The following is a 27,616-nucleotide window of genomic DNA, read 5'->3' as shown; positions in this document are numbered from 1 at the left end:
TTATTATTTTTATACTAAAATGCACAGGTAATTTGACCAAGGTCTATGGTGGGTCAAATCAAAGCCTAAGGTCACACTTGCCCACTGGTGGTGGCGAAGATCCACCACCTTATTACTGCTTAATACAGTAAGGGCAGAGGTGATGGAGGGACATTGCTGAGCTGACCCAGGGTTAGCCTTTCCAAGCAAGACAGTAAACAAAGATCTCATCTCTTAATTAAAAACAGTGCTCCAGTAACCCTGCCATAGGCCTAAATAAGTACCACGTTGCTCATTCCTTCAGGTGAGTGAGTGGCCTCAGTTCAAAAGTTAGGGTTTCTGGGAAGATCACACAGTAAACCACTAGCACCCATTACACCTTCACTCAGCTAGAGTTCTCAGACAGCACCCCTGAAGGCCAGGTAAGGTTTTCTGGGGAAGAGAATTGGCAGAGTGAGCAGGGCATGGCTCAGAAGGCAGGCAAGTCGGTGTCCCATAAGAACCATGGAACACAAGGACACTGGGTCAGAGGAAAAGTCATCAGGAGGAAGATGGGGAGAGGAAGGAGAGATTGGAAGAGATTGGAAGGTTTATGGTTTGTCTGAATTGAAACGTGCTATGTGTGTAAAATACACAACAGATTCAAAGAATGCACGTAAAATGTCTTGATTAAAAAATATTGATTATGTGTTGAAGTACCTGTTTAAAAACATTAAGATTAATTTCCTTCCCTTGCTTTCATTTTATTTTTGCTAACATGTTTACTAGAAAATTTTAAGATACATATGTACTCTGTACTGTATTTCTATTGGAGAGAGCTATAATTTCGATATTTGTAGCAAGAGGAAAGAAGGTAAAAAATCAGGAGCCATTATGAGGTTCTGCCACCCATTCACACGAAACTTTGGAACATGGGAGTAAAACTGTCATCCGGAAGTTGAGGTGAAAGATAAGTATTCATACAGTGGTTCAAAACAGGTGAGCAACATAACCCTAAAAGGCCAGATTGCTTTTTCATTAAGAGAATGAGGCCAGAGCCTTCAGATCTATATTTACGTAATTGAAGGAAAAACTGCTGTAGTCACAAGAGGCATTGGTCAGTGACAGAACACAGAAAGAAAGGATCACGATACTACCCAAGTGCAGTCAGGGAGTACATTCCTGTTCAGACTCCAGATCTTACATTATTAAGCAGAAGACCCCAGTGGCCAGGTTGATCATCTAGTTTACTGTCCAAACCAAGTCACTGTTGACAGCAGAGGCAGCATTAAAAGTTGTGCTGGGACAGTGACCAGGTCTGCCCTAAGCAAGGCAGGGCATGTGGTTGCCCTGCCTTCAATTAACTCACCCTCATTTATTGCTCCCCCTCCAGCCTTGTACCTGTACCAAGTGCACCTAACTTAAGACATGTATTGGTGTGTGTGTGGTGTTTATGTGTGTGTGGTGTATGTGTCATATGGTGTGTGTGTGTGGGGGTGTGTGGTGTGTGTGTTTGTGTGGTGTGTATGTGTGGTGTATGTGTGGTGTGTGTGTGTGGTGTGTATGTGTGGTGTATGTGTGGTGTGTGGTGTGTGTGTGGTGTGTGTGTGTGTATGGTGTGTGTGTGTGTGTGGTGTGTGTGTGTGGTGTGTATGTGTGGTGTGTGGTGTGTGTGTGTGTGTGTATGGTGTATGTGTGGTGTGTATGTGTGGTGTGTGGTGTGTGTGTGTGTGTGTGTGTGTGTGTGTGTGTGTATGGTGTATGTGTGGTGTGTATGTATGGTGTGTGGTGTGTGTGTGTATGGTGTGTGTGTGTGTGTGGTGTATGTGTGGTGTGTGGTGTGTATGTGTGGTGTGTGTGGTGTGTGTGTGCGTGTGTTTTACTGGGGTTTGAACTCAGAGGGTCTCATGCTTGCTGGGCAGGTGGTCTGTCACTTGAGCCTCTCCACCAGTCCAAGGCACAAACTTTTTAATGTACTAACATGACTAAAATCTGAAATGCTTCTTATAATTGATGTGGGCTCTTTTTTCTCCCAAACCTGTAATTGATTTAATATTGATTTAATGACATTTTACAATCAAGCACACAGAGTAATCTGCCTTCCCATGTGATAAAGGAAAATGTGTGGATTAGAGGGTAGCCATGCCCACCCACCAGTCAATTGATTTCCAGTGGAAAGTTGTAAAAGGGTGTCCTGGTCTTAAACATTAGTCTCTTAGGAACTGGATCAGTTTGAATTAATAACCTAACACTGGGTTCTGAGTCTATAAGACCGAAGCCTAACTCAGTCTGGGATGAATTTGCTGAGATCATTCTGTCCCATGAAGACCTGTTTAGGAAGCCCCCCCAGCTTTACCCAGAGGACAATCATCAGTGTCACCATGGGTATCACCATGACTACTCCGCATTTGAAACTTGAAGAGGCAGTTGAAAGAAGAGTCTGATTTAGTCTGGTGAGTTTTAAAGGAGCATGAGATATTAAGATGGAAGTGTGGGAGGAAGCTGAACTTGAATGAGATGTATATGGGCCACACATGATGAGAAGAAGGAAGAATTTTGATTGTGTCCATTGTAGTTGCAGTTTAGATAAACAGCCAGAGGTGAGAAGTGACTGTGTGCAGTTAACAAAGAAAGTGCAGGATAGACAGCGATGGCTCAATGTTTGTGGTCTCTTTGGAGCACTGCAGTCTTTGGAAATAAGTACTGTGATTGATTAGCCACATCTGATATGGCTCAAAAGCCATTGGAAGTACTTCAGATGTTATTAAAGATGCGTGTCTTCAACAAAATGAACGATAGCAAGATAACATGTAAAATGAGAGACAGTTGAAAGTAACTTACTTGTTTTGTCCAATTGTCTCAAAATCTTTCACAATGATCCCCAGGGAAGAGGAAAAGTCCAGTGGTATGTCCCTCAGGTCAAACTCCAAAATCTGTTTGCATAAAGGTTATGAAAACACAAAGCCTATTAGGAACAAGTAATATAATAAGATACACCAGTGTAGCATGTTGGGACACAATCTTCAATGGCAATCTTTTTGACTTAATTCTGTAGTTACACAGAAATGATTAAATTGTAAACCTTGAGGCAGCTGAGGGTAGTGAGAAAGCAAACCAGACCAAGAAGTGAGTATGGCTTCCCAGTTTTCAGGTTCTGTGGTTTCAGACTGGTCACTCTGACTTGGAGTCTGAGAAATAGACTTAATGCCTACCACAACAGTTGAAATGTATCTGTGGAAATACTTTCTTCCATGGTTATTTTTAAAGTATTTGCTCTTCTTAATCATATTACTATCAAAGAAGATGAATGATGTAAGAAAACATTTTCTAAAATGCACCAGGCTCTTTTTTGAGTTCTACTGTGGTCAATGCTATAGTCAACTGATCTTTCTGAGCTTCTCATTCTCATGCATTAAATTGTTTTCTAATGATAAATGCAAGAAAAAAGAAAAGAAAATGAACATAGCATCACTGATGACTTTGACAGATTAGGTGATAAATGAGTTACATATATTGACCATGCTTTGGGCCTCCTTGTAGTGGTTTGGAATAGAAAGAGATCTTGTCTTCCTACTCATGTTAGAACACACCCACCATCCCAATGGGTTTGGGATTGCATTCATTTGGCTTCAGTTTCAGTTATAAAACAGCATTTGGGAAGTTTACTTGATAAATACATTTACAATATGAGAAAAATGCATGTTGGAAACACAATGGAATAAGATGGGTGATGCTCTCTGGAGAACATGCCAGCTTAAGTGACAACCTTTCTGCCATCATTCAGTTGAACTCAAACATAAACAGGTATGTCAGGATGACTCAAACCAGAAGCAATAAAAACACACATCAATGCAATTTTTCTTAGTTTTAGTCTTAAAGTTCTGTACAGGTGCTAGGAGTCCACAGTGACCAACTAGGAAGCCTCTTGTTCTCCTGGCCCTTGAGCCCTGGTTGGCTGCATTCTGAGTTGCAGTGAAATTAGAGGAGTGGACTACCCTCGTGACCTATGTGAGACCAGCACGGCTTTTCAGAGAGGCATGGAGAAGCTTTGCACCTTTACTTCCGTGGATACTAAGACACAGCCCTCATCTTTTAGACATATTGAAACTAGGTGGGAGAGGAAAGGATGTGCAATGGGTGGAGGGGAAGTCTTCATAGCTGGATGATTCAGTGAAAACAAGAAAGGCATTTATTTCCCCTCTTGTCCAGGGAGTTTGACCCAGCCTTTGAAATAAACAATGGGATGGATCACCAACTTTAAAAAAATTAGTCAGAGCAAGAGAATCCTACTCAGTGACAAGAATGAGTATTTTCACAAATCTATGAAAATATTAAACACTGAACCAATTATAAAATAGATATAAAGTGAACAGTGGGGGAAGTAAATAAGTTACATTATAGCCCTTCAATAGAATATTACACAGTTATAAAAAATACTTTTGAATTAAATAATATGAGCATATGTTCAGGATATAACAGGATAGGAAACTGTATTCACTACATGATGCTAGCTTGAATTTCACCCATGGTATTTTATTAAATATAACCATTCAGAAAACACTTATTGACACTCACAGATGTTAACTAGTTGCATCTAGACAGTGAAGTCAAAGTTACTTTTTAAAAATTTACCTAAAGCTTCAAAATTTCTTTCAAAATGTATTTCAAAATGTATATTAAATATATATTACTTTTATAACTTGAAAATAATAAATATTATTTCTCAGCTAGTTGTACAAAATACTATGTGATATACTTTTTTGGGGGGTACAGTACCAGGGTTTTATATTCAGGGCCTTGTGCTTGCTAGGCAGGTGCTCTACCACTTGAGCCATACCCCTATCCCTTCTTGCTTTAGTTATTTCTCAATGTCACTTTTTTTTTTTTTTTTGGCAGCACTGGGGTTTGAACTCAGGGTCTCACACTTGCTAGGCAGACGCTCTTATGCTTGAGCCACTCCACCAGACTGCTTTAGTTATTTCTCAGATAGGATCTTGTGGTTTTGCAGGGGCTAGCCTCAGATTGAATCCTCCTATCTATGCTTCCCAGTAGCTAGGACCACAGGGAGCAGGCCACCATGCAAGCTTGGTGGTTGAGATAGGGTTTCTCCAACTTTTTGTCTCAAATCATTATTGTCCTGATCTCTGCCTCCCTAGTAGCTGGGATTACAAACAGACATCACAACACCCAGCTTCATATGATACACTCTTTGATTCGTCACATGCAGGTATGTTTTCATTTGTGGACCTTGCATTCTGAGACTCTGCAGATGCTCTAATCCCCCTGTGCTGCAGGTATGCCCCAGATGTGCCAAAGAAGTAGATAGAGGTCACACAGCAAGCTCGTAGCTGAGCCAGGTTAGAACTTGACCCTCCTTACTCCCATCCAGGCTTTTGAGGGCAAAAGGGGAGATGGACAGGACAGGGTGAAATGTAGAGATTTTCTTTCCAAAGAATTAGCCTCTGACCTAAAGAGGGGACAATCAGATACAGCTTATCCATTACAACAAAATTGAAAAAGTGATGAAGTCACCTCATTCCAGACAGGGTTGAGTTCATTATCAATTTTCTTTGTTTTCTTTTTCTCATCTGCAAATAAAAAATAAGAGCTTCAATCAACTAGAAATAATGAAAGAGCATGAACACTCCACTCATTCCTTCCAACAACACTGCCTGAGAGTCTACCACGTGTCCACATTTCCTCATTCATCTGCCTACCACAGTCACTGCCTGAGTCAGTTTTCCAAAGGGAGTGGCTTTTTTTTTTTTTTTTGGCCTAAAGCATTTTCCCCAACCCCAGGTCTTCAAAGAGTTAAGTGGTGGGGGAGTCAAAATCATGAAAGTGATGTGACATTCTGCCGTTCCCTCACCCAGATCACCTAGGGCCTCTAGTGTCTCCGGGCTAAGTGCAGAAGAAGCCAACAGAGCTGACCTCTGAGATGCGGGTATGGCCATTTTATAGATGGGGGCGCTGGGGCTCGAAGAGTGATGAAATGTGTCTGAGCTCACACATGGCAGTGTCGTCCTGGTAGAAAGCTGGGATTTCAGCTTTGAAGCCCACACTGCTCTGAGTGTGATGAGACCCTCACCATAGCTTAACAATTAACCTGGGCTCCCTCTCACTGGCCTCACTTATACAAGGGAGCACGGACCAGTGGGGAATTTGGGGTTCTCTTTACTCCTGGCCCACCTTTTCTGAAGATGAGGTCCTTTTTCTCTGTGTCTGAGCCTGGGTGGCCCACCCACCTAGAGGAGTAAATGAGTAAATCCAGCCAGGGCTTTGGGTGTCCTAAGAGCAAAGTTCAAAGAGCAGGGGCTTCCCTTGGGCTCCTGTCCCCAAATACTTAGCAAAATAAAAGCTAATCTTTGAGTACCTCATGTTTCGTAAGCATTATCTCATCTCCTTAAAAACAGGACATGTTACTGCTGTCGTCTCCCTTTCATAGCCAACTTCTCATTAACTGAGAAGTTAATTACTGTACTCAAAGTCTCCCAGGCAGTAAGTGGCAGGGCTAGGGTTTGAGCTCAGGTAGTGTCTTATCAGTAGCCACACTGAACCATGTCTCAGCCTTTACTTCTGCTCTGTTGATGTGGAGTGCAGGAGGTGGTAGGTTTTATTCAACTGACTGTCACATTGCTTTGGCTCCCAGCACAAAGCTGGCTGTGGGACTAACCCCTCATTCTTCCAAGACCTCAGCATAGCGTGGCCGTGAGTCATGCCCCTCCCTCTGCTAAGCATTAACTTTTCCACTTGAGTGGAACTCGCTGCCCTTTCTCAGCTTCCCTCCTGTAAGGAGGAAATCGTGGGAATAATGGCTGGCCGGCTCAGGCCAAGGGGCCTCACAGCTCAGCCTACAGAAACCATCCATTCAGTGAGTTCTTCCACAAACATTAATCAACTCTCTTATTTTTCCATTCAACAAATACGCTTTGAAATACCACTTGCCAGGCATTGAGCTGAACACTGGGGAGATACAAAACTACCCACACATGGTTCTGCCCTGAGGTGGTTTAGCAGGGAAGAAGAGATGTGTCCATAGTGACCACCATAGAAAGGATGACTTCAGCTGACATCAGAGGGACATGAATGAAAATACAAATTCAGGGGGAAGAAAGGTGACTTTAAGCCTTGCAAGGGGAAATTGTTCATGTCTGGGGAATTGGCTGGAACCAAGGGGTATGAAAGGGAGTAGGGAGCTGTGTGGGAAGGTTATGGTCACACCATGGAGCACTGTAATCAGGCTAAACTTCACTCAGCTGATACTAGTCACTTAGGTAAGGGAAGATGGTATTAGAAACCAGTCTTTAGAACTTCTAGAATTTCATAATCCAATGAGGAAAACCAAGTTGCCAAACAATTGTTCCATACATGGCCCTGAACACATGATCCAGTTGAGAATAAAAGGGAGAAGGGAGTCCAAGGAGAAGCCGGCTGACCACAGACCAGGTGGAGCTACTGGAGAGGAACTTCCTGTAGCTCCAGGCACTGGGCTGGTGATGGTGATGCTAAAGAGGGTACCATCTAGGGGGTGCTCCTGTGAGCCAGGCATTGCTAAGCCTTTACGGGACATGTCATCCATTCCTCCTTACTGGCCTTTGGAGTGGGCACTGTTATCTGCAGCTTGCAGATAAACAGTGAGCCTAGAACTGTTAGGTAACTTGCCCAAAATCACAGAGCTAGGAGGAAGCCCTCTCACCAGGTCTACTCAACCTCTGAGCCCTTACATTTAAGGCCTCCAGCCTCCTCTCTCCCTAGCTAATAAGAAAAAGGAAGTGCTAGCATTAGTCCCCGCTCTTCTAAATAAACACAGCTTCATCTCTTCAAGGAGAAGGCTCCAATTTGTATCAAAATGTGAATATATTATATTTTACTGGAATCCTTTTCTCAGGTATAAACATGTCAGCCAAAGGTGGGAAAAAAAAAAGTAGATAAATTCTTATCAGCCTCCACAGTTGATGTTTATGTTATCCAATTATTTCTTTTTTTAAAAAAAATAGAAGGTCAAAGTTGCAGGCACCAAACATCAGCTTAAATGACAGGAAACTCCCTCTCCTTTCTCCACAGCACCTAGTGTACCCTCCCCCCACCTTTTATTGAGATGACTGTTCCTTCCTATGGAAAGGAACTAAGTGCTTTCATAACTGACTCAAATCCGTTGGACTACTATAAATTTGGACCACAATCGAAGGCATTCTTTGGGCCATTTCCTTTTTTCTGATTAGCTACGCCTGCCCCTGGCGCAGTTTGGTGAAGGTCACCACTACAGTCCTTAACCCAGGTGCCAGCCTCAGTCCCCAGAGACCTGAACAACCACTTGTCTTCTTCACAGAAACATTTCCTTTGCTGCTCACCAATGAGACAGTGTGCCATACCCTGGTGGAAAAGACCCAGTAGACTCTGGAACTCCTAAGACTAGCTTGTTTTGCCTGTGCAATGGTCAGCTATGATGTGTAGATGGGGTTCGTGTTTTACAATTCATTGACTCCAAGTAGAGTTACCTTCCATCATATAGGTGGGCCTCATCCAAACAGTCAAAGAATACCTTAAAACTAGAAACTGAAGCTTCCCAGCGGAAAAATTTTGCTCTTAGGCCATAACACAAAAATCCTGCCTGACCTTCCAGTCTGTTGGCCTGGTCCACAGGTTTCAGACCCAAGAGTGTAGCACCAACACTCTCCCAACTCATCAGCCTGCTGATCTGGGCACAAACCTTAGACCTGCCAGTGCCTACAATCATATGAGCTAATTCCTTGAAGTAACTGCCCCCCCAACTGCCCCATGCAGACATACACACTTACATATCCTATTGGTTCTCTGGAGCAATGACTTATTGAATCAGTAAAAGTAACACCTATAATAGTAACATATTTTTAAACACTTCCAAATATACAACATCTCATTGAGCCTAATAATCTTGCAGTGAAAAGGATTGGTGCTGGCTGGGCAGTGGTGGCTAATGCCTCTGATCCTAGCTACTTGGGAGGCTGAGGTCGGGAGGATTGTGGTTTGAGGCCAGCCCGTTAGTGACATGTCAACTGAACCAATAAGCTAGATGTAGTGGCTTGTGTGCCTGCCATACCAGTTACAGTAGAAAGCTTAAACTAGGAGGATTGTGTTGCAGGCCAGCCCAGGTCAAAAGCCAGATCCTACCTCCAAAATAACCAGCGCGAAAAGGGCTAGAGGGATGGCTCAAGTAGTAGAGTGCCTGTCTTACAAATGTTGAAACCCTGAGTTTAAGTCCCTTCCCTCCCCCACCAAAAAAAAAAAAAAAAATACAGATGCTGGTCCAGCTCTTCTGACCAACTTTTAAATCAGTGAATTCTCCATTTTAAAAGCTACTGTGTTTCTTGGAAATAGCCTAGATTGAGGAAAATCCTTTTTAGGTGCAATAATTGAGAGTACATTTGTGCAGTTTGTTAATCTAGCTAAGGGTTTATCAATTTTGGTTTTACAAAAAAAAAACAGAACAGCAGTTAATTGTGTTGTTTATTCCTGTTTATTTAATATATCTCTGTTCTAATCTTCATAATTTCCTTCTTTCTATTAATTTGGGGTTTAGTCTGTTCTTTTTCTAATTCCTTAAAATGTAATGTTAGGTTATTTATTTGACATAGTTCTTTTATAGGTAAGTGTTCACTACTATTAAGGTATACTTTTTGTACTGCATTCACTGCATCCCTTAATTTTTGATAGGTTATATTTTTGTATGGTTTCATCTCAGAATTTTTTTTTTGAGACAAAAATCTCTCATTGTGCCGCTCAGGCTGGCCTAGAACTCACAATCCTCCTGCCTCAGTCTCCTAAGTACTGGGATTGCAAGCATGTACCACCATGTCCACCTTTCAAGACAATTTTTATTTTCTTTCATGGCTTTTTCTTTGATCCATTATTGTTTAAGAAAAATGTTTAATTTTGATAAATTGTAGATTTGCCAATTTTCCATGTACTATCAATTTCCAGGTTCATTCTATTGTGGTAAGAAAAGATACCTTGTGTGATTTAAATCTTCTTAAATATGTTAAGACTTTTTTGTGGCCTAACATGATATATCCTGGAGAATATTCCATATGTACTTAAGAAGAATGTGTGTTCTGGTATAACTGTAATGGAAAATACCTGTATAATGTCTGTTACATCCAAGTGCTCTACAGTGCTGTTCATATCCTGTGTTTCTTTATTGACCTTCTTTTTGATTATTCTATTATTGAAAGTAGGGTATTGAAGTTGCTTATTATTGTACTATTTAACCCTTCAGTTTTGTAGTGTTTACTTTATATAGTTTAGAGCTCCGATGTCAGGTGCATAATCTTTTATAATTAATATTTCTTCCTGGAGAGGTGATTTATCTTATCCTTCTTGGACTCTTTTGACAACTTTTGACTTAATGTTTATGTAGTCAGATACAAAATTTATGCCCATTCCTGTCTTTTTTGGTTGCCATTTGCTTGGAATATCTGATTTCATCCTTTTGCTTTTAGCCTGAATTTTTTTTTTTCCAGATATATCTTTAGAGTGATCTTAGATCTCTTACAGACAGCATATAGTTGAATATCTTTTTTAAAAAATTCCATTCAGCAAATGTAGGTCTTTTAATTTGGGTAGTTTATTTACATGTAAAGTAATTACTGATAAGGAAAGACTTACTATAATATACTGTTAACTTTTACTATATATGTTATTGAATTAACATATTATAAAAACATAAAAAGTTCGTTATATTATAATCTGGCTCCAAAATTCTTTAGAGAGAAATGTGTGTGTTTCTAAGCAGACTTGAAATGCTTATTGGGACAGATGTTTGACTACAAGAACTTAAGAATCTGCAGAAACCTAAGTAATAAAATGTGATTGATCAAAAAAAAAAAAAAAAGATAAAAGCTACTATCTTGGGAAGATCTTGGCTCAATCCCTCCAGCTCAGTGTTCTCCTGTGTCTGCTGATAAATTTAAGTGAGATAGGCCCTAAATTTCCCTTCAGGTTCAGTGGCCCATGAGTCTGTGGAAGCTCCCCAAGTCCTGAACGGTTAGACTGCTGTGTCTTTCTGAAGTGGCCCCATGAGAAGTGGGGGTGTTGTTCACACAGCCCTCCCAAGCAAGCAGAATAGATCAACGAGATCTCTAGGTTCAGTCATGCATATAAACTTGAACTTCTATTCAAAAGTTTCTGGATCCCTAGGTCAAGGCCCCTTTCTTCTGAGAAATGAAGTCACACACAAATTCATTCATTATTTTGCTAAAATTTCACAGACCCCCTGAAGCCCATCCAACATGGGGAGCATGGGGAATATTAAGTGCTCTGAACCACTTACTCTTCTTAGTGCTTCCTGTGAGTTATCTTCACAATACTCTAGGAGGTATGTTCCATTATTATTACTCCGATTATAAAGGAGGAAACTAAGACACAGATTGGTTCAGCAACTTATCCAAGATCACCCAGCTAGAAAGTGGTAGAGCTGGGATTCGAACCCTGTCTTTTGTCTAGACACAGAGCAGTTTCCAAAGTTGGGGGATTAAAACTAGACAGTGACTACTTGTAGGCCAGAACTGTATTTGATTATCATTGTTATTTCTCCCAGAGTGCTTATTACATAGTTTCTCCATGATTCGAATGACTTGAACACAAAAGTTCACACAAGTATTATAAGAAGGGTTGCTTTGATGATTATATGAGAACTGAATACAAAGTGCTCAGCACAGAGTAAGCACTAAATAAACAGAAGCTATTAGATTATTTCTTACAATGGAACTAGAGCAGCTCCCCTTTGCCTGTCCCAGGGCGTTCCCAGTCTGTGGAGCCGGGAGGGGCACGGCCCCAGTGAGCACAGGAAATGCTCCCTGAGGCTGGGGCAACCCTGCTGGCATAACTAACTCTCCCACATGGCTTCATTCCAGACTCTGAGGCCACCTGGGGCAGCTGGCATGTGATCAGTGACTGTCCTCCCTGGCAACCTCCAGGATGAGGATAATTCCACATAACCAGGGGCCAGAGATGTCATTGGGAAGGGCTGGCAGGAGACTCCTCAGCCCCCCAGACTTTAAAGAGGCCCAGGGGAGCACAGAGACCATCCAGGGGACCTCTTTAGAGGAGTGTCTGACTTAATGCTTTCCAACCCCCACTGACGCAATGCTTCAGAAAGATGTTGCCAAACGGGTTCCAGGAGCAAAGCCTGTGGGCTAAGTGGCAAGAGGGATACAAAGAAAGGCTGTTTGTGCATTTCTGAAACAGCCGGTGAGGTGATAACTCTGACCAACGGGAACGCCCAGGCAGAGGCAGTTGGGGTCCTGCTCCCTTTCTGTGCCCTGTGCCCCACTGGCCTCTGAGATGCCATTTCAGGCGTGCAAGTTCCTGACTCAAACCTCAGTCCTCCCAGGAAACTGTCCTGAATGAAGCCTGTCAATCTGAAAGACTCACAGAAGCTCCTCCCTAAATGCTAACCCTGGGGAGTGGTTGTATCCCAGCTTTGTCAACTGCCAGGGCTCAGGTGGAGTCCAGGTGGGCCAAGCACCCGAGCTGGCTGCTTTGGTGTTGATTTCATACGTGAGTGTCCACTCTGTGCTGGCCACTTTCAGTATTCCACATCTAAGCCTTAAAAGGGAGGGACTAGTATGCCCATTTTGGGGATGAGGAAACAGGTTCAGTCATGTTAACTGACTTTCCTGCTATGAGAAGGACTGAACAGCTTTCAGCCCTAAGCCTACTTCATTTCCAAATCTGTGCTTCAGGCTTCCATTGCAGGCTGAGTGGGTCAGGCAACCTGTGACTTTTTCATCCCTTACCAGTTGTGTGACCTTGGGCTATTTCCTCCAACTCTCCCTATCCTACATTTCTTCATTAATCAAAATTGATACCTAATGCCAGGAATAATAGCTACCATATATAGGACTTATGATCCACCAGACACATCTTCTAGGGGCTCTTGTCAGATGTTACCTGTCCTGATTATTATCCTTTTTTTCAACATATCACATCCAGGACACCTGCTAGTAAGAAACAAAGCCAAAATTTGAAAGCCAGTATTCTGGATCCTGAACCTTTTAACCACTCTGGCTTCTGGCTAGTATGTTTCTGAGACAAATTTGCTAGAGGATAAATTAAGGTTGGGCTTCCACAAATTCACTTCCTCCCCAGCTGAGGAGATGGGAACTTCAGGGCCTCTAATGGTTTGAGCATCCTATCAAAGTGGGTTTAAAAGCCCACCTGGCAGAGAGGCAGCTAGGATCAACTGAGAAAGCATGAGAATGCCAGGACATAGCAGATGTTACTATGTGTTGAGTTGGGACCAGAAGTGGCCACTGCTTCCAGCAGACAAGCAGAAGGAGGCTCCAGTGTCAAGAGAAAATAAAACAGCCTCAGAGAGAGTTTTGAAAACACACGCAAAGCACAGACTCAAGATCATGATAATTAGATCTTTTCCCTCCTAGACGAAAACTGACTGGCTAAATCTACCCTGGACCTCGGATCCTGGTGTCCCACTTCTAACAAATTCTCATGTCATAATTAATAAATTCTTTAAACAGGATTTTTGCCATTGCCAGCAATTTTAACCCACTCTTCTCAGCTCTCCTTCCTATGCTGCAAATGGCTCTCTGGTGGCTTCCTGCAGACCTGAGGGACAGCAGGGAGTGTGTGGGTCTGTTGTTTGTCTGTGGGGCCTAGGAGAGGGACAGAAGCCCGGGACAGGGTCAGAGGGTAGAATTAAAGCAAGAGAGATGGTATGCACAAAAAAACCCCAGCCATGCAATAAGAGGCAGGAAAACGCATGGGCCTATAGACCCAGATTCTGTACCTTCCCTGCCTCTTCCTGGCTGCACAGCTTTGGCTTCCCTTGATCTCTCTGAGTCTCAATATCCTGCCTTCAGAACCTCCTAGTGTTGTGAAGAACAAATAAGACCAAGCCCAAGAAAGGATTTCTACACTGTAAGTGCTCTGGGAGGGGCCGCTTCCCAAGGAATGTCACAAATGGGAAGCCATCTGGTATGCCGAGGATTCCATGGTAACCTGGAGCAGTGAGAGCCCCAGATAAGGCCTTGGAGGCCAGACTTGCCCAGCCCAAAGGCACCAACGCCCCAGGCCCTCACACTGGTCTGGACAGATGTCCCAGGACTAATTTTCCCAAGAAAGTACAGTGGGCAAGTGAGAGAACCCTGACAGTAAAAGGGGTATTGTCCTCCCTTGTAAGGAATAGAGCCCCAGGCATACAATGAGTAGGAGAGTGCAAATATGGCCAAGAACAAAAACCCAGCACTGCTTAAGAGACAACACAGGGGAGTTAGAACCTCAGCAGTGGGTGGGTGTTACAGTCACAGCTCACCTGAAACCTGCCGGGGGACCTTCAGCAAGGTATTTGACTTACTACCCAAGACTCAATTTCTCCAGTTCTAAAAGACTTCCTATTTATTTTGGTGAGAAAATAAATGGGCAAATTAAGATAAATAAGTAAATATATGTGAAGCACTCAGCAAGGCACTTGGCAGCTGGCAAGCTCTCATCACTGATAAAATCTGCAAGTAACACTTGAAATGCATTGTGGGACTAGGATTTAGAACTCAGGGCTTTGTGCTTGCAAAGCAGGTGCTCTACCACTTGAGCTACACCTCCAGTTCCAGTTCATTTTGTTCGGGCTATTTTGGAGAAAGGGTCTTGTGAACTATTTGCCTAGGCTGTCGATGCTCCGATTTCAGCCTCCCAAGTAGTTAGGAATACAGGTGTGAGCCATTGTTACCCAGCCAGCATTGTCCTCTTAATTCATCAAACTCTGCCTCTATTTACAGCTTAAGCTAGAAGCTTCTTGTGGGCAGGGTCCAAACCTGGCTTGCTTGCCACCCTATTCAAGAGCTGGCACACCGCCTGGCAGAGCAATTCTCCATCCACACTTCCTTTTTTTTTGGAGAGGGTTGATATTGGGGTTTGGACTCTGGGCCTCAAGATTGCTAGACAGACAGTCTACCACTTGAGCCACACCCAGAACTTTTTGCTTTAGTTATTTTTCAGATATGGTCTAGAGTTTTTGCCAAAGCTGGCCTTGGACCACAATCCTTTTACCTGTGCCTTCTGAGTAGGTAATATGACAGGCATGTGCCCTCATGCCTGGCTAACTGTAAAGATGGGGTCTTATTAACTTATTGTGCTGGATGGCCTTGAACCTTGATCCTCCTTATCTCTGTTTCTCAAATACTGGGACTACAGATGTAAACCACCTCACCCAGCCCATCCATACTTGTTGGAGTTGTGTTTGCAAAGAGGAAGCAGCAGCAACAGAAAGAGGGGAGAGAGGCAGGGAATGTCCAGGCAGTGAAGAAGGATAAACAGAAACACAACTTTTTACATTATTTGTCAAAAGAAAGAAAAATAGAGGAAAGAAAATTTTTACAATTTATAAGCTTCACTACTATAATGAAAACAATGAAGTTTAAGAAACCAGGAAAGGGAGGTGACATGAAGCAGAGCCTCACCCTGCCAGTTAAATGTGAGATTTTTAATACTTTATGTACAGAGGGTTTTAGTTACTGTTAATAAAATGGCCCAAACTTGATTATTTTTGGAACTGATTCTCTTTAAGCTATGTCACCTCTGGGCCTCTGAGTCACATTGTACCATAAAGGTTTTCATTTGCCTGTGGGAGGCTCAGCCTAAAGGGCTGGATTTTGTTTTTGTTTTTCTTTTCTTTTCTTTTCCTTTTTTTTTCTTCCCCTTCCTCCCAGCCTTCCTCCCTTCCTCCCTTCCTTCCTCCCTTCCTTCCTTCCTTCCTCCCACCCTCCTTCCCTTCCTTCCTATCTTTTGTTCTCAGTACACTTTCTTCCTATTTCAGCATGGATCCAAATGACCCCATAGTGTTGAACAATTCAATTTCTATGGAAGGGCAGAAGCCTTCCCTTGATCCAGTGGATGGTCCAGCCCTCATCTGGGCTGCTCAGGGACAATCTGGTATCCGGTTAAACCTTGCCCTGTCTCTACCCTAACTCCCCCACAGGTAAAATGAAAATGAAATAATACCTCCCTCCTGAGAATGAAACAAGGACTAACACTACACACAGAGTTGCACAGAGCAAGAACTGAGTAAGTGGTGGTAGGGTGAGAAGCTCTTGGCCATCCATGTTCAAATTTCTGGAGAACCTCGGTAGCAAGTAGGGCTCAGAGCCCAGTCTGTGTGTTTCCTTGCACTTGTGTGAGTTCTCACAACTGTGTGAGGTAGCATCTATTGCCCTCTCTAGTTATACACAGGCCATTGAGGTGTAGTTGTGCTGGCAACAGTTAGTAAGGGGACATCTGGATTCTCAGCCTTTGTGGCATCTGCCATTTTCTGTGTTATTCCAGAAGGCCATCAGTAACCACATGTGGTCATGTATATTTAAATTAATTAAATCAGCACAGTCACCCTTACCACATTTTAGTAAATAGTAATCACGTGTGGCTAGTGGCTGCCATATTGGACAGGACAGAGCTTGACTATTTCCAACATCATAGAAAGTCCTGCTGCTCTAAATAACACAGGCACACATACACACACACACAAAGATTGCCAGATGAAGAAAAAATATTAATAAAACAGTCTGTTTTGTTTTCACCAAACTGACCTGTTTTGACACAATGTGAACCAAGTCTAGACCTCTTTTCCAGACTCATGGCTTTACCTTCTGCGGGTGTGCTTACAGGCCCTGTGTTAGCTGTTCTCACTTTTTTTTTGTAAACTTCCTATCTTTATTCCCAAATCCAGCCCAGTAATTTTTCATTTGGCCATGTGCAAAGAGAGCCAGACTTCAAGATGTGGGATGAGGATAAACATATATTTCAAGCCCAGGTGCCTTAAATACACCATCTTATTTTATTTTTATGACTTTCAGAGGTAGGTTTTTACCCATACTCCACAGCCGGGGAAATGGATCTTCAGAAAGGTTCTGTGACATTAATAAGGCCAAAGCTCAAGGCCAGAGATAATCCGGAGCTCCCCTGCCCTCCAGCTTTCTTTAAGGTGCCAGGTTATGGATCCCAAGCAGCCTATGAAAACCCTTAGATCCTACATGTTTAAGATCAGTTTTGTAGTTGTGAGGAGAGATATGGTCCTTCTAGTCTGTGAGTCCCTGATCCAAATGAATGGAGGACCCAGAACCATTCATTCAGTAACTAGTTATTGAACACCTGCTGCCCACCAGGTGAGGAGCCAGGTGCCAGGGAAAGAGACCCGAGTATGAGATCGCCAGACAGCAATTAAGTGCTTTAGATATTTAATTACCACTCGTCCTTATAATACCTCTGTGAGGTGCACGCTATTCTCCCCGTTTTATACACAAGGAAATGAAGACCCAGAAACACAGTTGTCTGATTCTTAATTTGTAAGTTTTTCTGTCCTTTGAATCCAACAACCAATGTCCTACATTTAGAAAGGAATGCATTTTCCTGAAGATATTTCCATGAATGCTCAAATTCAAATACCACAAAATTAGCATGTATGGGGTCAGCAAGTGTCTGATTACTACCCTGACACATAGTAATCCATACGGAATCTTATTTACTTAATGTGGCCATATGCATTCTTATATAAACACATTAAGATATAGTTACTCTAAGATATTTAGCTCCTGGTGATAAAATCAGGGGTGAAACTTAAATTGCCTTGTGCAAAGGTCTTCCCTTTCCACAGACTGTGTTGATCACAGAAAGAAGGGGGCTTTTTTTTTTTTAATGTGGGGTGTTAGGTCAAATCACAGATTAAAGATGAGATAGAACAGATCTAATTCCCCAAGCTGGAAGGAAATGAGCTGAGGGGCTCATGTTCTATGTCCTCAAAAGCTCGCTCTATGCAGTAGACACATCTGGTCTACCCACTTTGCTTGCCCTGGCCTTCCACGCCCTTTGGATGCTTGGACCAGGGGTGAACATCTGACCAAATCTGAGCTAACTGGAATCTTTATCTCAAATGCCTCAGCTAGATGTAGACTTAAGACCAAGTCACTGATGGTAACTCACTAGAGGTTTCACTAAGGTAGTCAATATACAAAATTTATTAACTGCCATGTGAGAGGAGAAACTGAGGCCTGAGTCTGCAGTCTCAGAGAGAGAGAGAGAGAGAGAGAGAGAGAGAGACACCGAGTGTGTGTGAGAGAGAGAGAAATTATGTCTCCCCACCAAGAGACATAATTTGAAATCTGGGAGGTTAATCTCTAGCTTTAGAAAAAAACCCAAGATTTCCTTGAGCAAGTTTGAGTGAATACCTGTTCCTTGCAATTAAATAATTCCTGACCATAACACCTTACCCTTCAGGGCAAACCGTGGCATAGGGAGAGAAAGTTCATGTGTAAACAAAACCCACATCTCAGCTTGGTGGACAACACATTCCCCATTTGACCTTTAGGAAGAAAGCAGAATTTGTTTTCAAACATCACTTCCAATTTCTAAGTCTTTATTCTGTCTACTTATGGCCACCCTCTCTCCTGTCTCAGGTGGCTAATGCCCTTAGCTGACATTTTACAGAGTTACCTGGCCCAGCCCTGCACTCACCCCATAGGGCAAATACTGAGTGGAAGTAGAGCAGCCTGATGTTCCATTTCACACTGTTGTGTGAGGAAGACGGTCCCAACTCTGTGGTTTCCTTATTGATTGAAGTTCATTAGGCTGCTTCCTTACCATCTGTCATTATTAGTTCCTTTCTGCTGATTGCAGCCCTGGAATGAGCTCCCTCTGCCTTGGAAAGCATTTATCTCAACTAGTAGACCTTCTATCTTCTCCCTGACTACTATTAGCCTGTCACTCACAATTGCTGCCTAGTGGCTCCCCACTGGCCCATGTGTAAACTACAATCCCTAACCATACCACACAAGTTCACTACTCCAAGGTCCTTTTGTGCTGTTCCAAAGCAGGGAATGCCTTTCTTCCCATTCTTTCTGACTTCCTCTTATTCTTTAAGACCAAATCAAATGACCCTTTCTTCCCAGAGCTTTTCACTCTTCTACCTTCACTTACATCATAACTTTTGTGTATCTACTCTAGTTTATATTTCGCTCAAGTGTTCTAAACAGTTGGTCTGTCTAATGCACTAAAGGACTCCATGAAAGTCACATATCAAACAGGGAAGGAAATAGGAATTTCTCTGTGAAATGTCACATGTATTTCCATTTGATCCAAAAGAACCCTGCAAGGCAGGAGGTATGATTTAGAACACCGAAGCTGAAGATTTTCTTTGCTCATGAACAATTAGAAAGTATGAGGTGGCAACTGGAATGCCTGTTCAGGCTTCAAAGCCCAGGGTTTTTATCCCTTGTGACCAATAAGAAGTTAGCAGATAAGGCTTAAGGTTCCAGATACCCTGCAGCTATTTCAGAGTGAGAACTGTGCTCAAAGTACACTCCTGTTCAAGAGAGCTGCTGTTCAATGGAAAGTACACAGTGGGTAAGGTGTCCACTACCATATCATAGTGTTCTAAGTAGTATATGTCTGATAACCTGTGGATATTTCACATAGCAATTTTCAACACAAAACTGGCAACTTCACATTTTTTCTTTCCAGGAACAAGAATGCAAAAAGTCCAAGACACCAATTCATGTCTGGATAACAGGTGCTAGGGACTGGTTGTGCTCAGTGTTCAGGAATGTGTGAAGTGGCTCTTTGCCAAACCTCAGTTCACAAAGCACCTGAGAAGCTATTAAGTATAATTCTGCTTGATTGAAGGCAAATTGATCAACTTCCTGTTGCCCCTTTTAGGACTAAAAATGAATGACTTTATTATACCAAGTTGTCTCCAATCTCCCACCAGCTCTTTGCTTCCATGTTCGACACTGGCAGTGTATATTCAACATCAACAATGGGTCAGGTGTTGCAAAAATTATCAAAATATCATGTTTCCTTGACAGGGCCCAATTGTAGGGGGATGGAGAAAGCAATAATCAGAAAAAAGTCTAAACCACAACATGCTAACACCCCTGGCTGAGGGCGCACAAGTAAGATGCATTGTGGAACAGAAAAGGACAAATAAGGAGTAAGTTAATTAATCTCTAAAAGACTTAAATTGTGGCTTTATAAATGACTGAGAGCCAAAGAATGTGCCTTTGGGAAATGTACCTTTGACAATTCCCATGCTTCAACAGGGTGGACCCACTGTCCTTCAGTGGTGAGTCTCCAAGCCTGGTTCTCCCGGAAGTCAAGAATGACTCAGTAAATTAAACACTTTTGCCTTCCTGAGTGTTTGTCAACTCAACACACTGTGGTTCTAACTGCAGTGGCCACATGGTGTGGGCATTATCCAAGCGGGTGGGAATCTTATGACCTATTCCTATGATGCATCATGGGTGACCCAAGGTCCGGTGTGGGCCACTCACCTTCACAGCCCACAGTGAATGGGACCTTTCTCCCACCGTACTTCCCCATTTTTAAATGAAATCTCAAAGCTTTTGTGCTTACATTTACAAGAATCTTTAAAAAAATATTCTTGGGATTTTGAATGTTCTTAACAAGAAAAAATAAAAGTCTGAGGTGATAGGTATGCCAATTACCTTGATATGATCAAAAAAAGTATACATACTTTTTTTGGCTCTTGGTTTTTATTTTGAGACAGAGTTTCACTATGTAGTCTAGTCTGGCCTTGAATTTGAGATCATCCCGCCTCTGCCTCCCAAGGTGTACACCACCACACCCAGCAGTGTACATGTATTGGAATGCTGCACTGTATCTTATAAATACCTACAATTGCTATGTGTCCTTTAAAAATATGTATTTAAAAAACAAAAAGTTAAAAAAACCAGCTTGCAGTATGAAATCATGCCCATGTGTATATATATATATATATATATATATATATATATATGTACGTATGTATGTATGTATGCATGTACATATTCACAGTGTTAATGTCCCCAAATGAAAAAGAAAATCAAACTGCAAATTTCTAATAGCAAAATTGCTCTTGCTCAAAGCAGGCGAGACTCTACTTGATGAATCCCAGTGTTTGGAAATCTCTGCAGATTTATTCCCTTTCAGAAAAGCCATTACAACCCCATTTTTGGAAAGAAGAAGAAAGGATTCTTAGGGAGGTGAAGTGGTTTGCTCAAAATTACAGTTTGTTACACTAATTGAAAGGGGTCCTAGAAATTATCTAGGCTTGTACTCCAAAAACATGCCCAAATGAAATAACAAGAATCTAGAAAAATAATAACTTAGTGATTATTTGGTGAGTATTTGGACAATAGCAGAACCCATTCCAGAGGGAAAAGATTTGTGAGAGATGAGAAACAAGAGAAAATTCTGGTAGATGGAATGGATGCTATCATAAGGTTACAATGGTGACAAGGATATTCCCCAGGAGACAACACTTCATATGAATATAACATTGCCACATTGTGAAGGCAATAATTTAAAAGCCTATAAAAATGTTTCTCTCGACCAACCTTTCCAAGATTTTCGGTACAAAAATAAGGGATGAGTCAAGGTAAAATGAAAATCCATGGCATATCCATTCACCAAAACCATCTTTAAAAGAAAAGGGAAACACCACACACACACACACACACACACACACACACACACACTCACACTCGGTCCTTCAGAAATGCACATATTCACAAAGATACACATGATAAGGTAGCAGGTGGAGTGACTGGATCATCTTGTGTGTCTATAGCAAAAGGCTGAGAAAGATCTAAATCAAATTGTTCAGAGTGGTGATCCCTAGGTAGTAAGAGTGGAGATGAGGATGACAAGGTATGATGGTGTGTGTAATCCCAACTGTTTAGAAGGTGAGGCAGTAGGATCATGAGTTCAAGGCCAGTCCTGGCAAAGTTAGTAAGACCTCGTCTCAAAAACAAAACAAAAACAAAAGGCAGCGAATATAGCACAAAAGGCAGCGAATATAGTGCAAAAGGAAGTAGGAGGTCCTGGGTTCAAAAGTGGACACAGAAAGAATAGGAATGGGGGTGGGGGTGAGAATTTTCATTTTCTAATTGTGTAATGTCTTTTAGATTGTTAGTTCATTTAATTTTATGTACATTACTTTTTATTTTAAAGTATATTAATTAATTAAAATTTGAAAATAAAAAACTGGTACGTTTTGGGGAATCATAATGTCTTAGAGTTGAAAAGGGTCTCAGAGGTCCGGGTAATCGAATTCTTTCTGGATTTGGCTTCACAACCTGGTTGTCCGTGTGGAACTCAAGGGAGAATGGTCACATCTAGCTCACAGGACCACTGGACTTAGCATTTGGAGCTGGCACATGGAACCCAGTGTACCCCAAAGAAGTGAAAACTCACGTAAGCTTTGTGGCTTTTACTATCCTCTCCTGCACTGCTAACCATCAGTAAGAGCTGTAGGTAGACAGTAATCCCCAAATCCTCCTGGTTCATACTAGGCAGGTCCTGAGTGATCCACAGTCAGCCTCAGAAGGGGCTGGACACAGAAGACTGAGGTCAATCTAAGTCAGTTGGCTATTAGTACAGTATATCCCCAACTTGGTATAACTGCAGTCTAGTGTGGTCTCTGCTATGGTTTGGGTAAGGGTATCCCCCAAAGGCCCCCGTGTTAAAAGCTTGTTTCCCAGTGTGGAGCTATTGGGAAGTGGTGGAAGATTTAAGAGGTGGAGTCTACTAGTAGATAAATCCTTGGGAGTGTGCTTTTGAAGGAGTTGTGAGACCTTGGTTTCTCTCTCTCTCTCTCTCTCTCTTTCTAGGCATGATGTGAGTAGGTTTGCTCCTGCCACACACTTGTGATCCCATCCCACCAACTCTACAAAAGGCATAAAGGCATTAGGTCAGCCCAATCAAGGACTTGAACCTCCAAAACTGTGAGCCAAAATAAACCCTTTCTCTTTGTAAATTGATCATCTCAAATGCTATTACAGTAGCAGAAAGTTAATGAACAGTCTTACAATGTCTACACAAGTGTCACCATCCCCATACCTTCCTCTTGGCCACACTCCCTGCCATCTTACAGTTTGAGAAAGGCTGCTTACTATCTGGCCTTGCAGTTTTATGTAATCAAGACGCAAAATGTTTACACATTTCAGTTAACACAGGGACTTTTCATTGGCACCGCCTCAATCTTCCGTTATGACTTACATCTTCCAAGTCACTCTCTACCCCACTTCAGACTGTGAGGTGTGTCTGGCTTTGTCCCATGTTCCCACAGATGGGCAATGTCATGGTACAAGCATCCTCAGTTCTGTCAGAACATAAGGTCACTTAATTTTATGCAGAACTCAAAATTCAGAGGGGCACAGTGGAAAGGCAAGAGAAATGCATTACCATAACCCCTTACCATCTACGGCAATGCCCTCCATGTCTTGCTGAGAGCCTACATTTAACAGGTAGAATTAGAAAATTAGAGGATCTTTAAAGCCAGAGAAGATCAGCCCCCTGCATTCCAAGAGAAGTATGAGAACAGGTGATTAAATCTGGGTTTGCCAGGGTTATCAGATATTTAGGTAATGTCAGCTAGAGTCCAGATGTTCCCAGACTGAGCTCAATGATCTCTCTTGTGCCAGGTTGCTTGTTATATGAATGAATGAATGAATGAATGAATGACTCCCTTTGGACAACCAAAGGAGATCAGACAAGAAACTAAAGTCATATAACTTAGAAAATGTAGTTGCTTGAATAGACTCTGCCAATTTAATTGAAGTTTTCCACTTCAATTGAGCGTTTATAATCATAGACTTCTATTTTTAGCCATTTAAAATGTTCAATTAAGGCATAATTGAACAGACAAATAAGTGAGATCTTAATAGTGTTATTTCCAATTCCTTTATAATCTGTATGACTTGCCTCAAATATCACCAGATTGAACCCAATATATTTTTACATCTTTACATGCCAATGATAAATAGTGCAAATCCTTCATGCTATGTTCCCATTACAAGACTGCTTCAAGAAAAAAAAAAAAGTTAAAGCTAATGAATGCAAATGAACTCTGATTTAGCATGACTGAATGATAATCTGAGTTTTAAACCACATCATCCTTTAAGAATCCAAACTTGCTCTCTAGATCTCTCTCTCTCTCTCTCTCTCTCTCTCTCTCTCTCTCTCTCTGAACTAAACGCCATTTAGCAGCTTTGGTTTCACACCTCCCATCGCCCCCCACTGCCAAAAAAAAAATGTACACAAGAAAGGAGAAAAGGCTAGATTACCCAGAAATTCTAAGACAGAAGTAATCAGGTCCCTGGAGGAAGAGGGAAAGGTCTAAGTTGTGGTCAGGAAACATGTGCCTATCACAGCACCGCTCTCTGCCATCCCCTCATCCCTGCCCGCCCGCTGCCAAGAAGTGAGCTGACAATCTTATCACTGCCCATGGACAAACAAAAAACAGATGAAGTCCCCAAATCCAGGTGTAGACACACCACTTCATAGCTGAAATCACTTGCATTGCCTGGGAGTAAGCCATCACACGGGCCATTCCTGTCCCCCTCTGCTACAATCACAATGAAATGTCAGAGAAAAATAACTGCTTGGAATTTTGAGGATCTTTTAAAGATCATTCCTCTCCTGTTTTGCAGAAAACTGAGATCAATGAAGTCATTTGCCCAAGGTCACCCAGCAAGACATAACCGGATTCATAAGCTGCAGACAAGCTGTTCAGAGAGCAAGTAAAAGCTACAAAACATACAAAAACCACCCCAACTACTTAGAGATAAACAACTAATGAAGAGACACAAAAGAACTTGAAAGCAAATTAATTCAACTTAAGAACTTCACCTTGGCTTCCAGAAGCCCAGTGACCATAAAAGCCGCAGCATCAGGATGTTAGAGTAATGGTGCCTTCAACAATTTAATTGCTTTTTCCTCCTTTACCTGTTTCTCATAGACAGAGAAAATTTTAAAATGCATACAAAACTATTGAGACTCATTTTAAACCAACACAAACTTTTTTGGTACCTGAAATTAAGAGATTATGAAAATACACGTTTTCCCCCAAGAGTTTACAGAAATCACACTGTCAAAGCCGTGATGTCAGGGCGTTCAATTAGTTTCAAAGCCCTGGGTAACATTTAATACTCTGCCCAGCAATCAGTCCTCCCCACTGAACTGACCCTGCCCAGGTCCCAAAAGCCAAGCAGGACAAGTCTGGGCTTTATCAGTCACCTAAGAAGACACTTAAAGAATGAGATCCAAGCAGCTGAAAGGGCTACAGAAAAAAAAGAAAACTTTTCCTTACCCTTAAAAATAACAGAAACGATGGGATCCGGTTTCCCAAATTTCGTTTTAGGGATATTACTGGCAGATTCCACAATCACTCGAAGCATGGCTCTTAGCTAAAGAAAGTTTGAGCAAATGAAGCTAAGATGAGCTGCAGCTCGGCCTCGCGCCGGGAGGGAAGGCGGCAGGCAGGGCCGGCTCCGCAGAGGGAAGAGGGAAGGGGAAGAGGGAAGAGGGAAGGGGAAGGCAAGTGGGTGGACCTCACTGGCATTTTTACCCAAGGCTCTGTGTAAACTGATACCCAGACTCCCAGAGTCTACGCACTGCCCCGGGCACCAGCTTACGAATTCAGGAAATGTGGAAGTGAGAAAGTACAAAACATCAGTGAAAAATGACTTTGGGCAGCAAATGAAACTAAAATGGATTTGGAGCTAATCAATGCAGGCAGGTTAGGAAAATGTTGTTGCCTGGCAGTAAGTAACTCATGAAACCGAGTTAATTGCTTTGCTATCACATCGTTCATTCTTTTTCTGAATTTCACGGAGTTTTTGAAAAATTTACTTTTCCATTTCTTCTGCTGTTGAAGACAATCACTCGGCCACCAGTTACAGCAGCTTCTAAAAAGCGGCTAAAAGACGCCCCCTACCGTATGGAAAAGGGATAACTGAATTTATTTCAAGTAAACCCAATCCAGGACTGGAATACGTGAGTTTATAGAAACCAGTGTTTGGGGAATGATGCCTTGCTTTACAACATGATTTATTCAAAAATCCTTCAAAAGTGAGAATCCTACATTCCCTGGACTATAAAATGCTGAAAGTCTTCAGCCAGTGTTCCTGGAGCTTTTGCTGAATATGTATAGTACCTTAAACCTAGTGGTTAGGATTACAAGAGGACACCTGAGGGTAAGGGTCAGCCAGACCTGAGTGCGAGTTCTTGCTTTACCACTTTGAGCTACATCACCTTAGCACCTTTCTTCCCCACTCTCTTCTTCGGTTTCCTTATCTGTAGAACAGATACCCTGGTCACGTGAAATATGGCAGAAAGTGTGCAGTAAATTACACTCACGCCAGAAGTTTTTGCTTATTTATTATTTTTATAACATTCTCATTAATGCAAGTTGGCTTTAAATCAGGATATCATTGTGTTTCAGAAAAAAAGTCCTGAACATGAGGATGAAGAAACATAGGGCTTCTTTGTGCTTCTGAGCACATATCCAAGAAGACCAATCTGTAAGCAAGTACAACTCCTCAAGTGTTTGCTTACATCTGCAAGTTACATCTGTAAATTGAAGCATTTGCTTACTTGTCTCCGTGAGTTTCCTCAAAGTCCTATGTAAAGTAAGGGACAAATCAGTGGGTGCTGTATATGTGGATACATAGAGAGTTTTAGTGGAATATTGGCATTATTTCAATTTTGTTTAGCTGGTTTTGTTTTTTTTTCTTTTCAGGTGGCACTGGGATTTGAACTCAGGGCCTCAATCTTGCTAGGCAGGTGCTCTTACTGCTTGAGCTACTCCTCCAGCCCTTCTTTGTGATGGGTTTTTTTGAGATAGGGTCTCGTGAACTATTTGCCCAGGGCTGGCTTCAAACCAAGATCCTTCCTGATCTCTGCCTCCTGAGTAACTGGGATTACAGGTATAAACCACTGGCTTATTTGGCTGTGTGTTTTTTGTTGTTGTTGTTTTTGTTTTTTTCTCCATTTTACTGTGACAGTTTGACCAGCCTCAGTGTCAAGACAGAGAACATGGCCAGCACTGCAGAAGCCTTGGGACACCCCATATGTCACAGCCTCCTTCTTTCGTCAGAAATAACCATTATGCTGATTTTTATTGCTATTTTTTTTTTTTTGCTTTTCTTCAGTTTGTATTTACCCAAAGGGTATGACCTTTATATATTTTTAATATATTATGAACTTTACATACACACATACATATGTCATACATTCATGGATTCATTCATGTGTTCTAATCTTTATAGAAATGGCATCATACAACATGCATCCTTTTGTGTTTAGCTATAATTGTCCACACTATGTTGTGAAGTTCACCCATAATGCCCACTTTATTCATTCTTTTTTCTTTATGGCATTTCATCATGAATTAATCATTCTATCGTTGAGGAGATTGTTTCAGAGTGTGTGGCTATTTCAGAGTTTTGAATGTACGTGTTTTCTGATACGAACGTGTATGAATGTACTTAGGATCTAACCTGCAGGTGGAATTGCTGGAGCGGAGAGTGTGCCCTTCTTCACCCCTTAAGGACCAGGCAATTCCAAATTGCATCCCCCCGTGGAGTACTGTGGAATACATACACAGCAGTGGATGAAACATTGTCCGTCCCCCCTCCCACCGCCCCCGTCCCCATCACCCACCCCCACCCCCCGTCCTTGCTACACTTTCAGTGTTAGATCTTTGCATATTTGCCCAACTGGAGGGTCTGTTGTAGATTTCATCAGAGTTTTAGTTTGCATTTTAACTATTCATGGGGGAGACAATGAAAGATGACCTCCAACCTTACAAGATGCAGAACCAATTACAGTTGGAGTT

The 27,616-nt window shown here is 42.1% G+C and overlaps 1 protein-coding gene across 2 annotated transcripts in view; it reads right to left on the bottom strand.

The window, feature by feature from the left end:
• Positions 1-25,353, bottom strand: part of Myof (myoferlin) — a 138,898-nt gene extending 113,545 nt beyond the window's left edge. For both annotated transcript variants that reach the window (XM_020159709.2, XM_020159710.2), the window contains exons 1-3: positions 25,088-25,353; positions 5,491-5,546; positions 2,800-2,891 (exon numbers count right to left, since the gene is read on the bottom strand). In XM_020159709.2, the coding sequence (XP_020015298.1) occupies positions 2,800-2,891; positions 5,491-5,546; positions 25,088-25,175 (236 nt within the window). In that variant the 5' untranslated portion in view covers positions 25,176-25,353. The remainder of the gene's footprint in view (positions 1-2,799; positions 2,892-5,490; positions 5,547-25,087) is intronic.
• Between the last annotated feature and the right edge of the window lie 2,263 nt (positions 25,354-27,616).

This window comes from Castor canadensis, chromosome 7 (genome assembly GCF_047511655.1).
Source record: "Castor canadensis chromosome 7, mCasCan1.hap1v2, whole genome shotgun sequence".
Taxonomy (NCBI): domain Eukaryota; kingdom Metazoa; phylum Chordata; class Mammalia; order Rodentia; family Castoridae; genus Castor; species Castor canadensis.
This window is presented reverse-complemented; position numbering and strand designations above follow the sequence as displayed.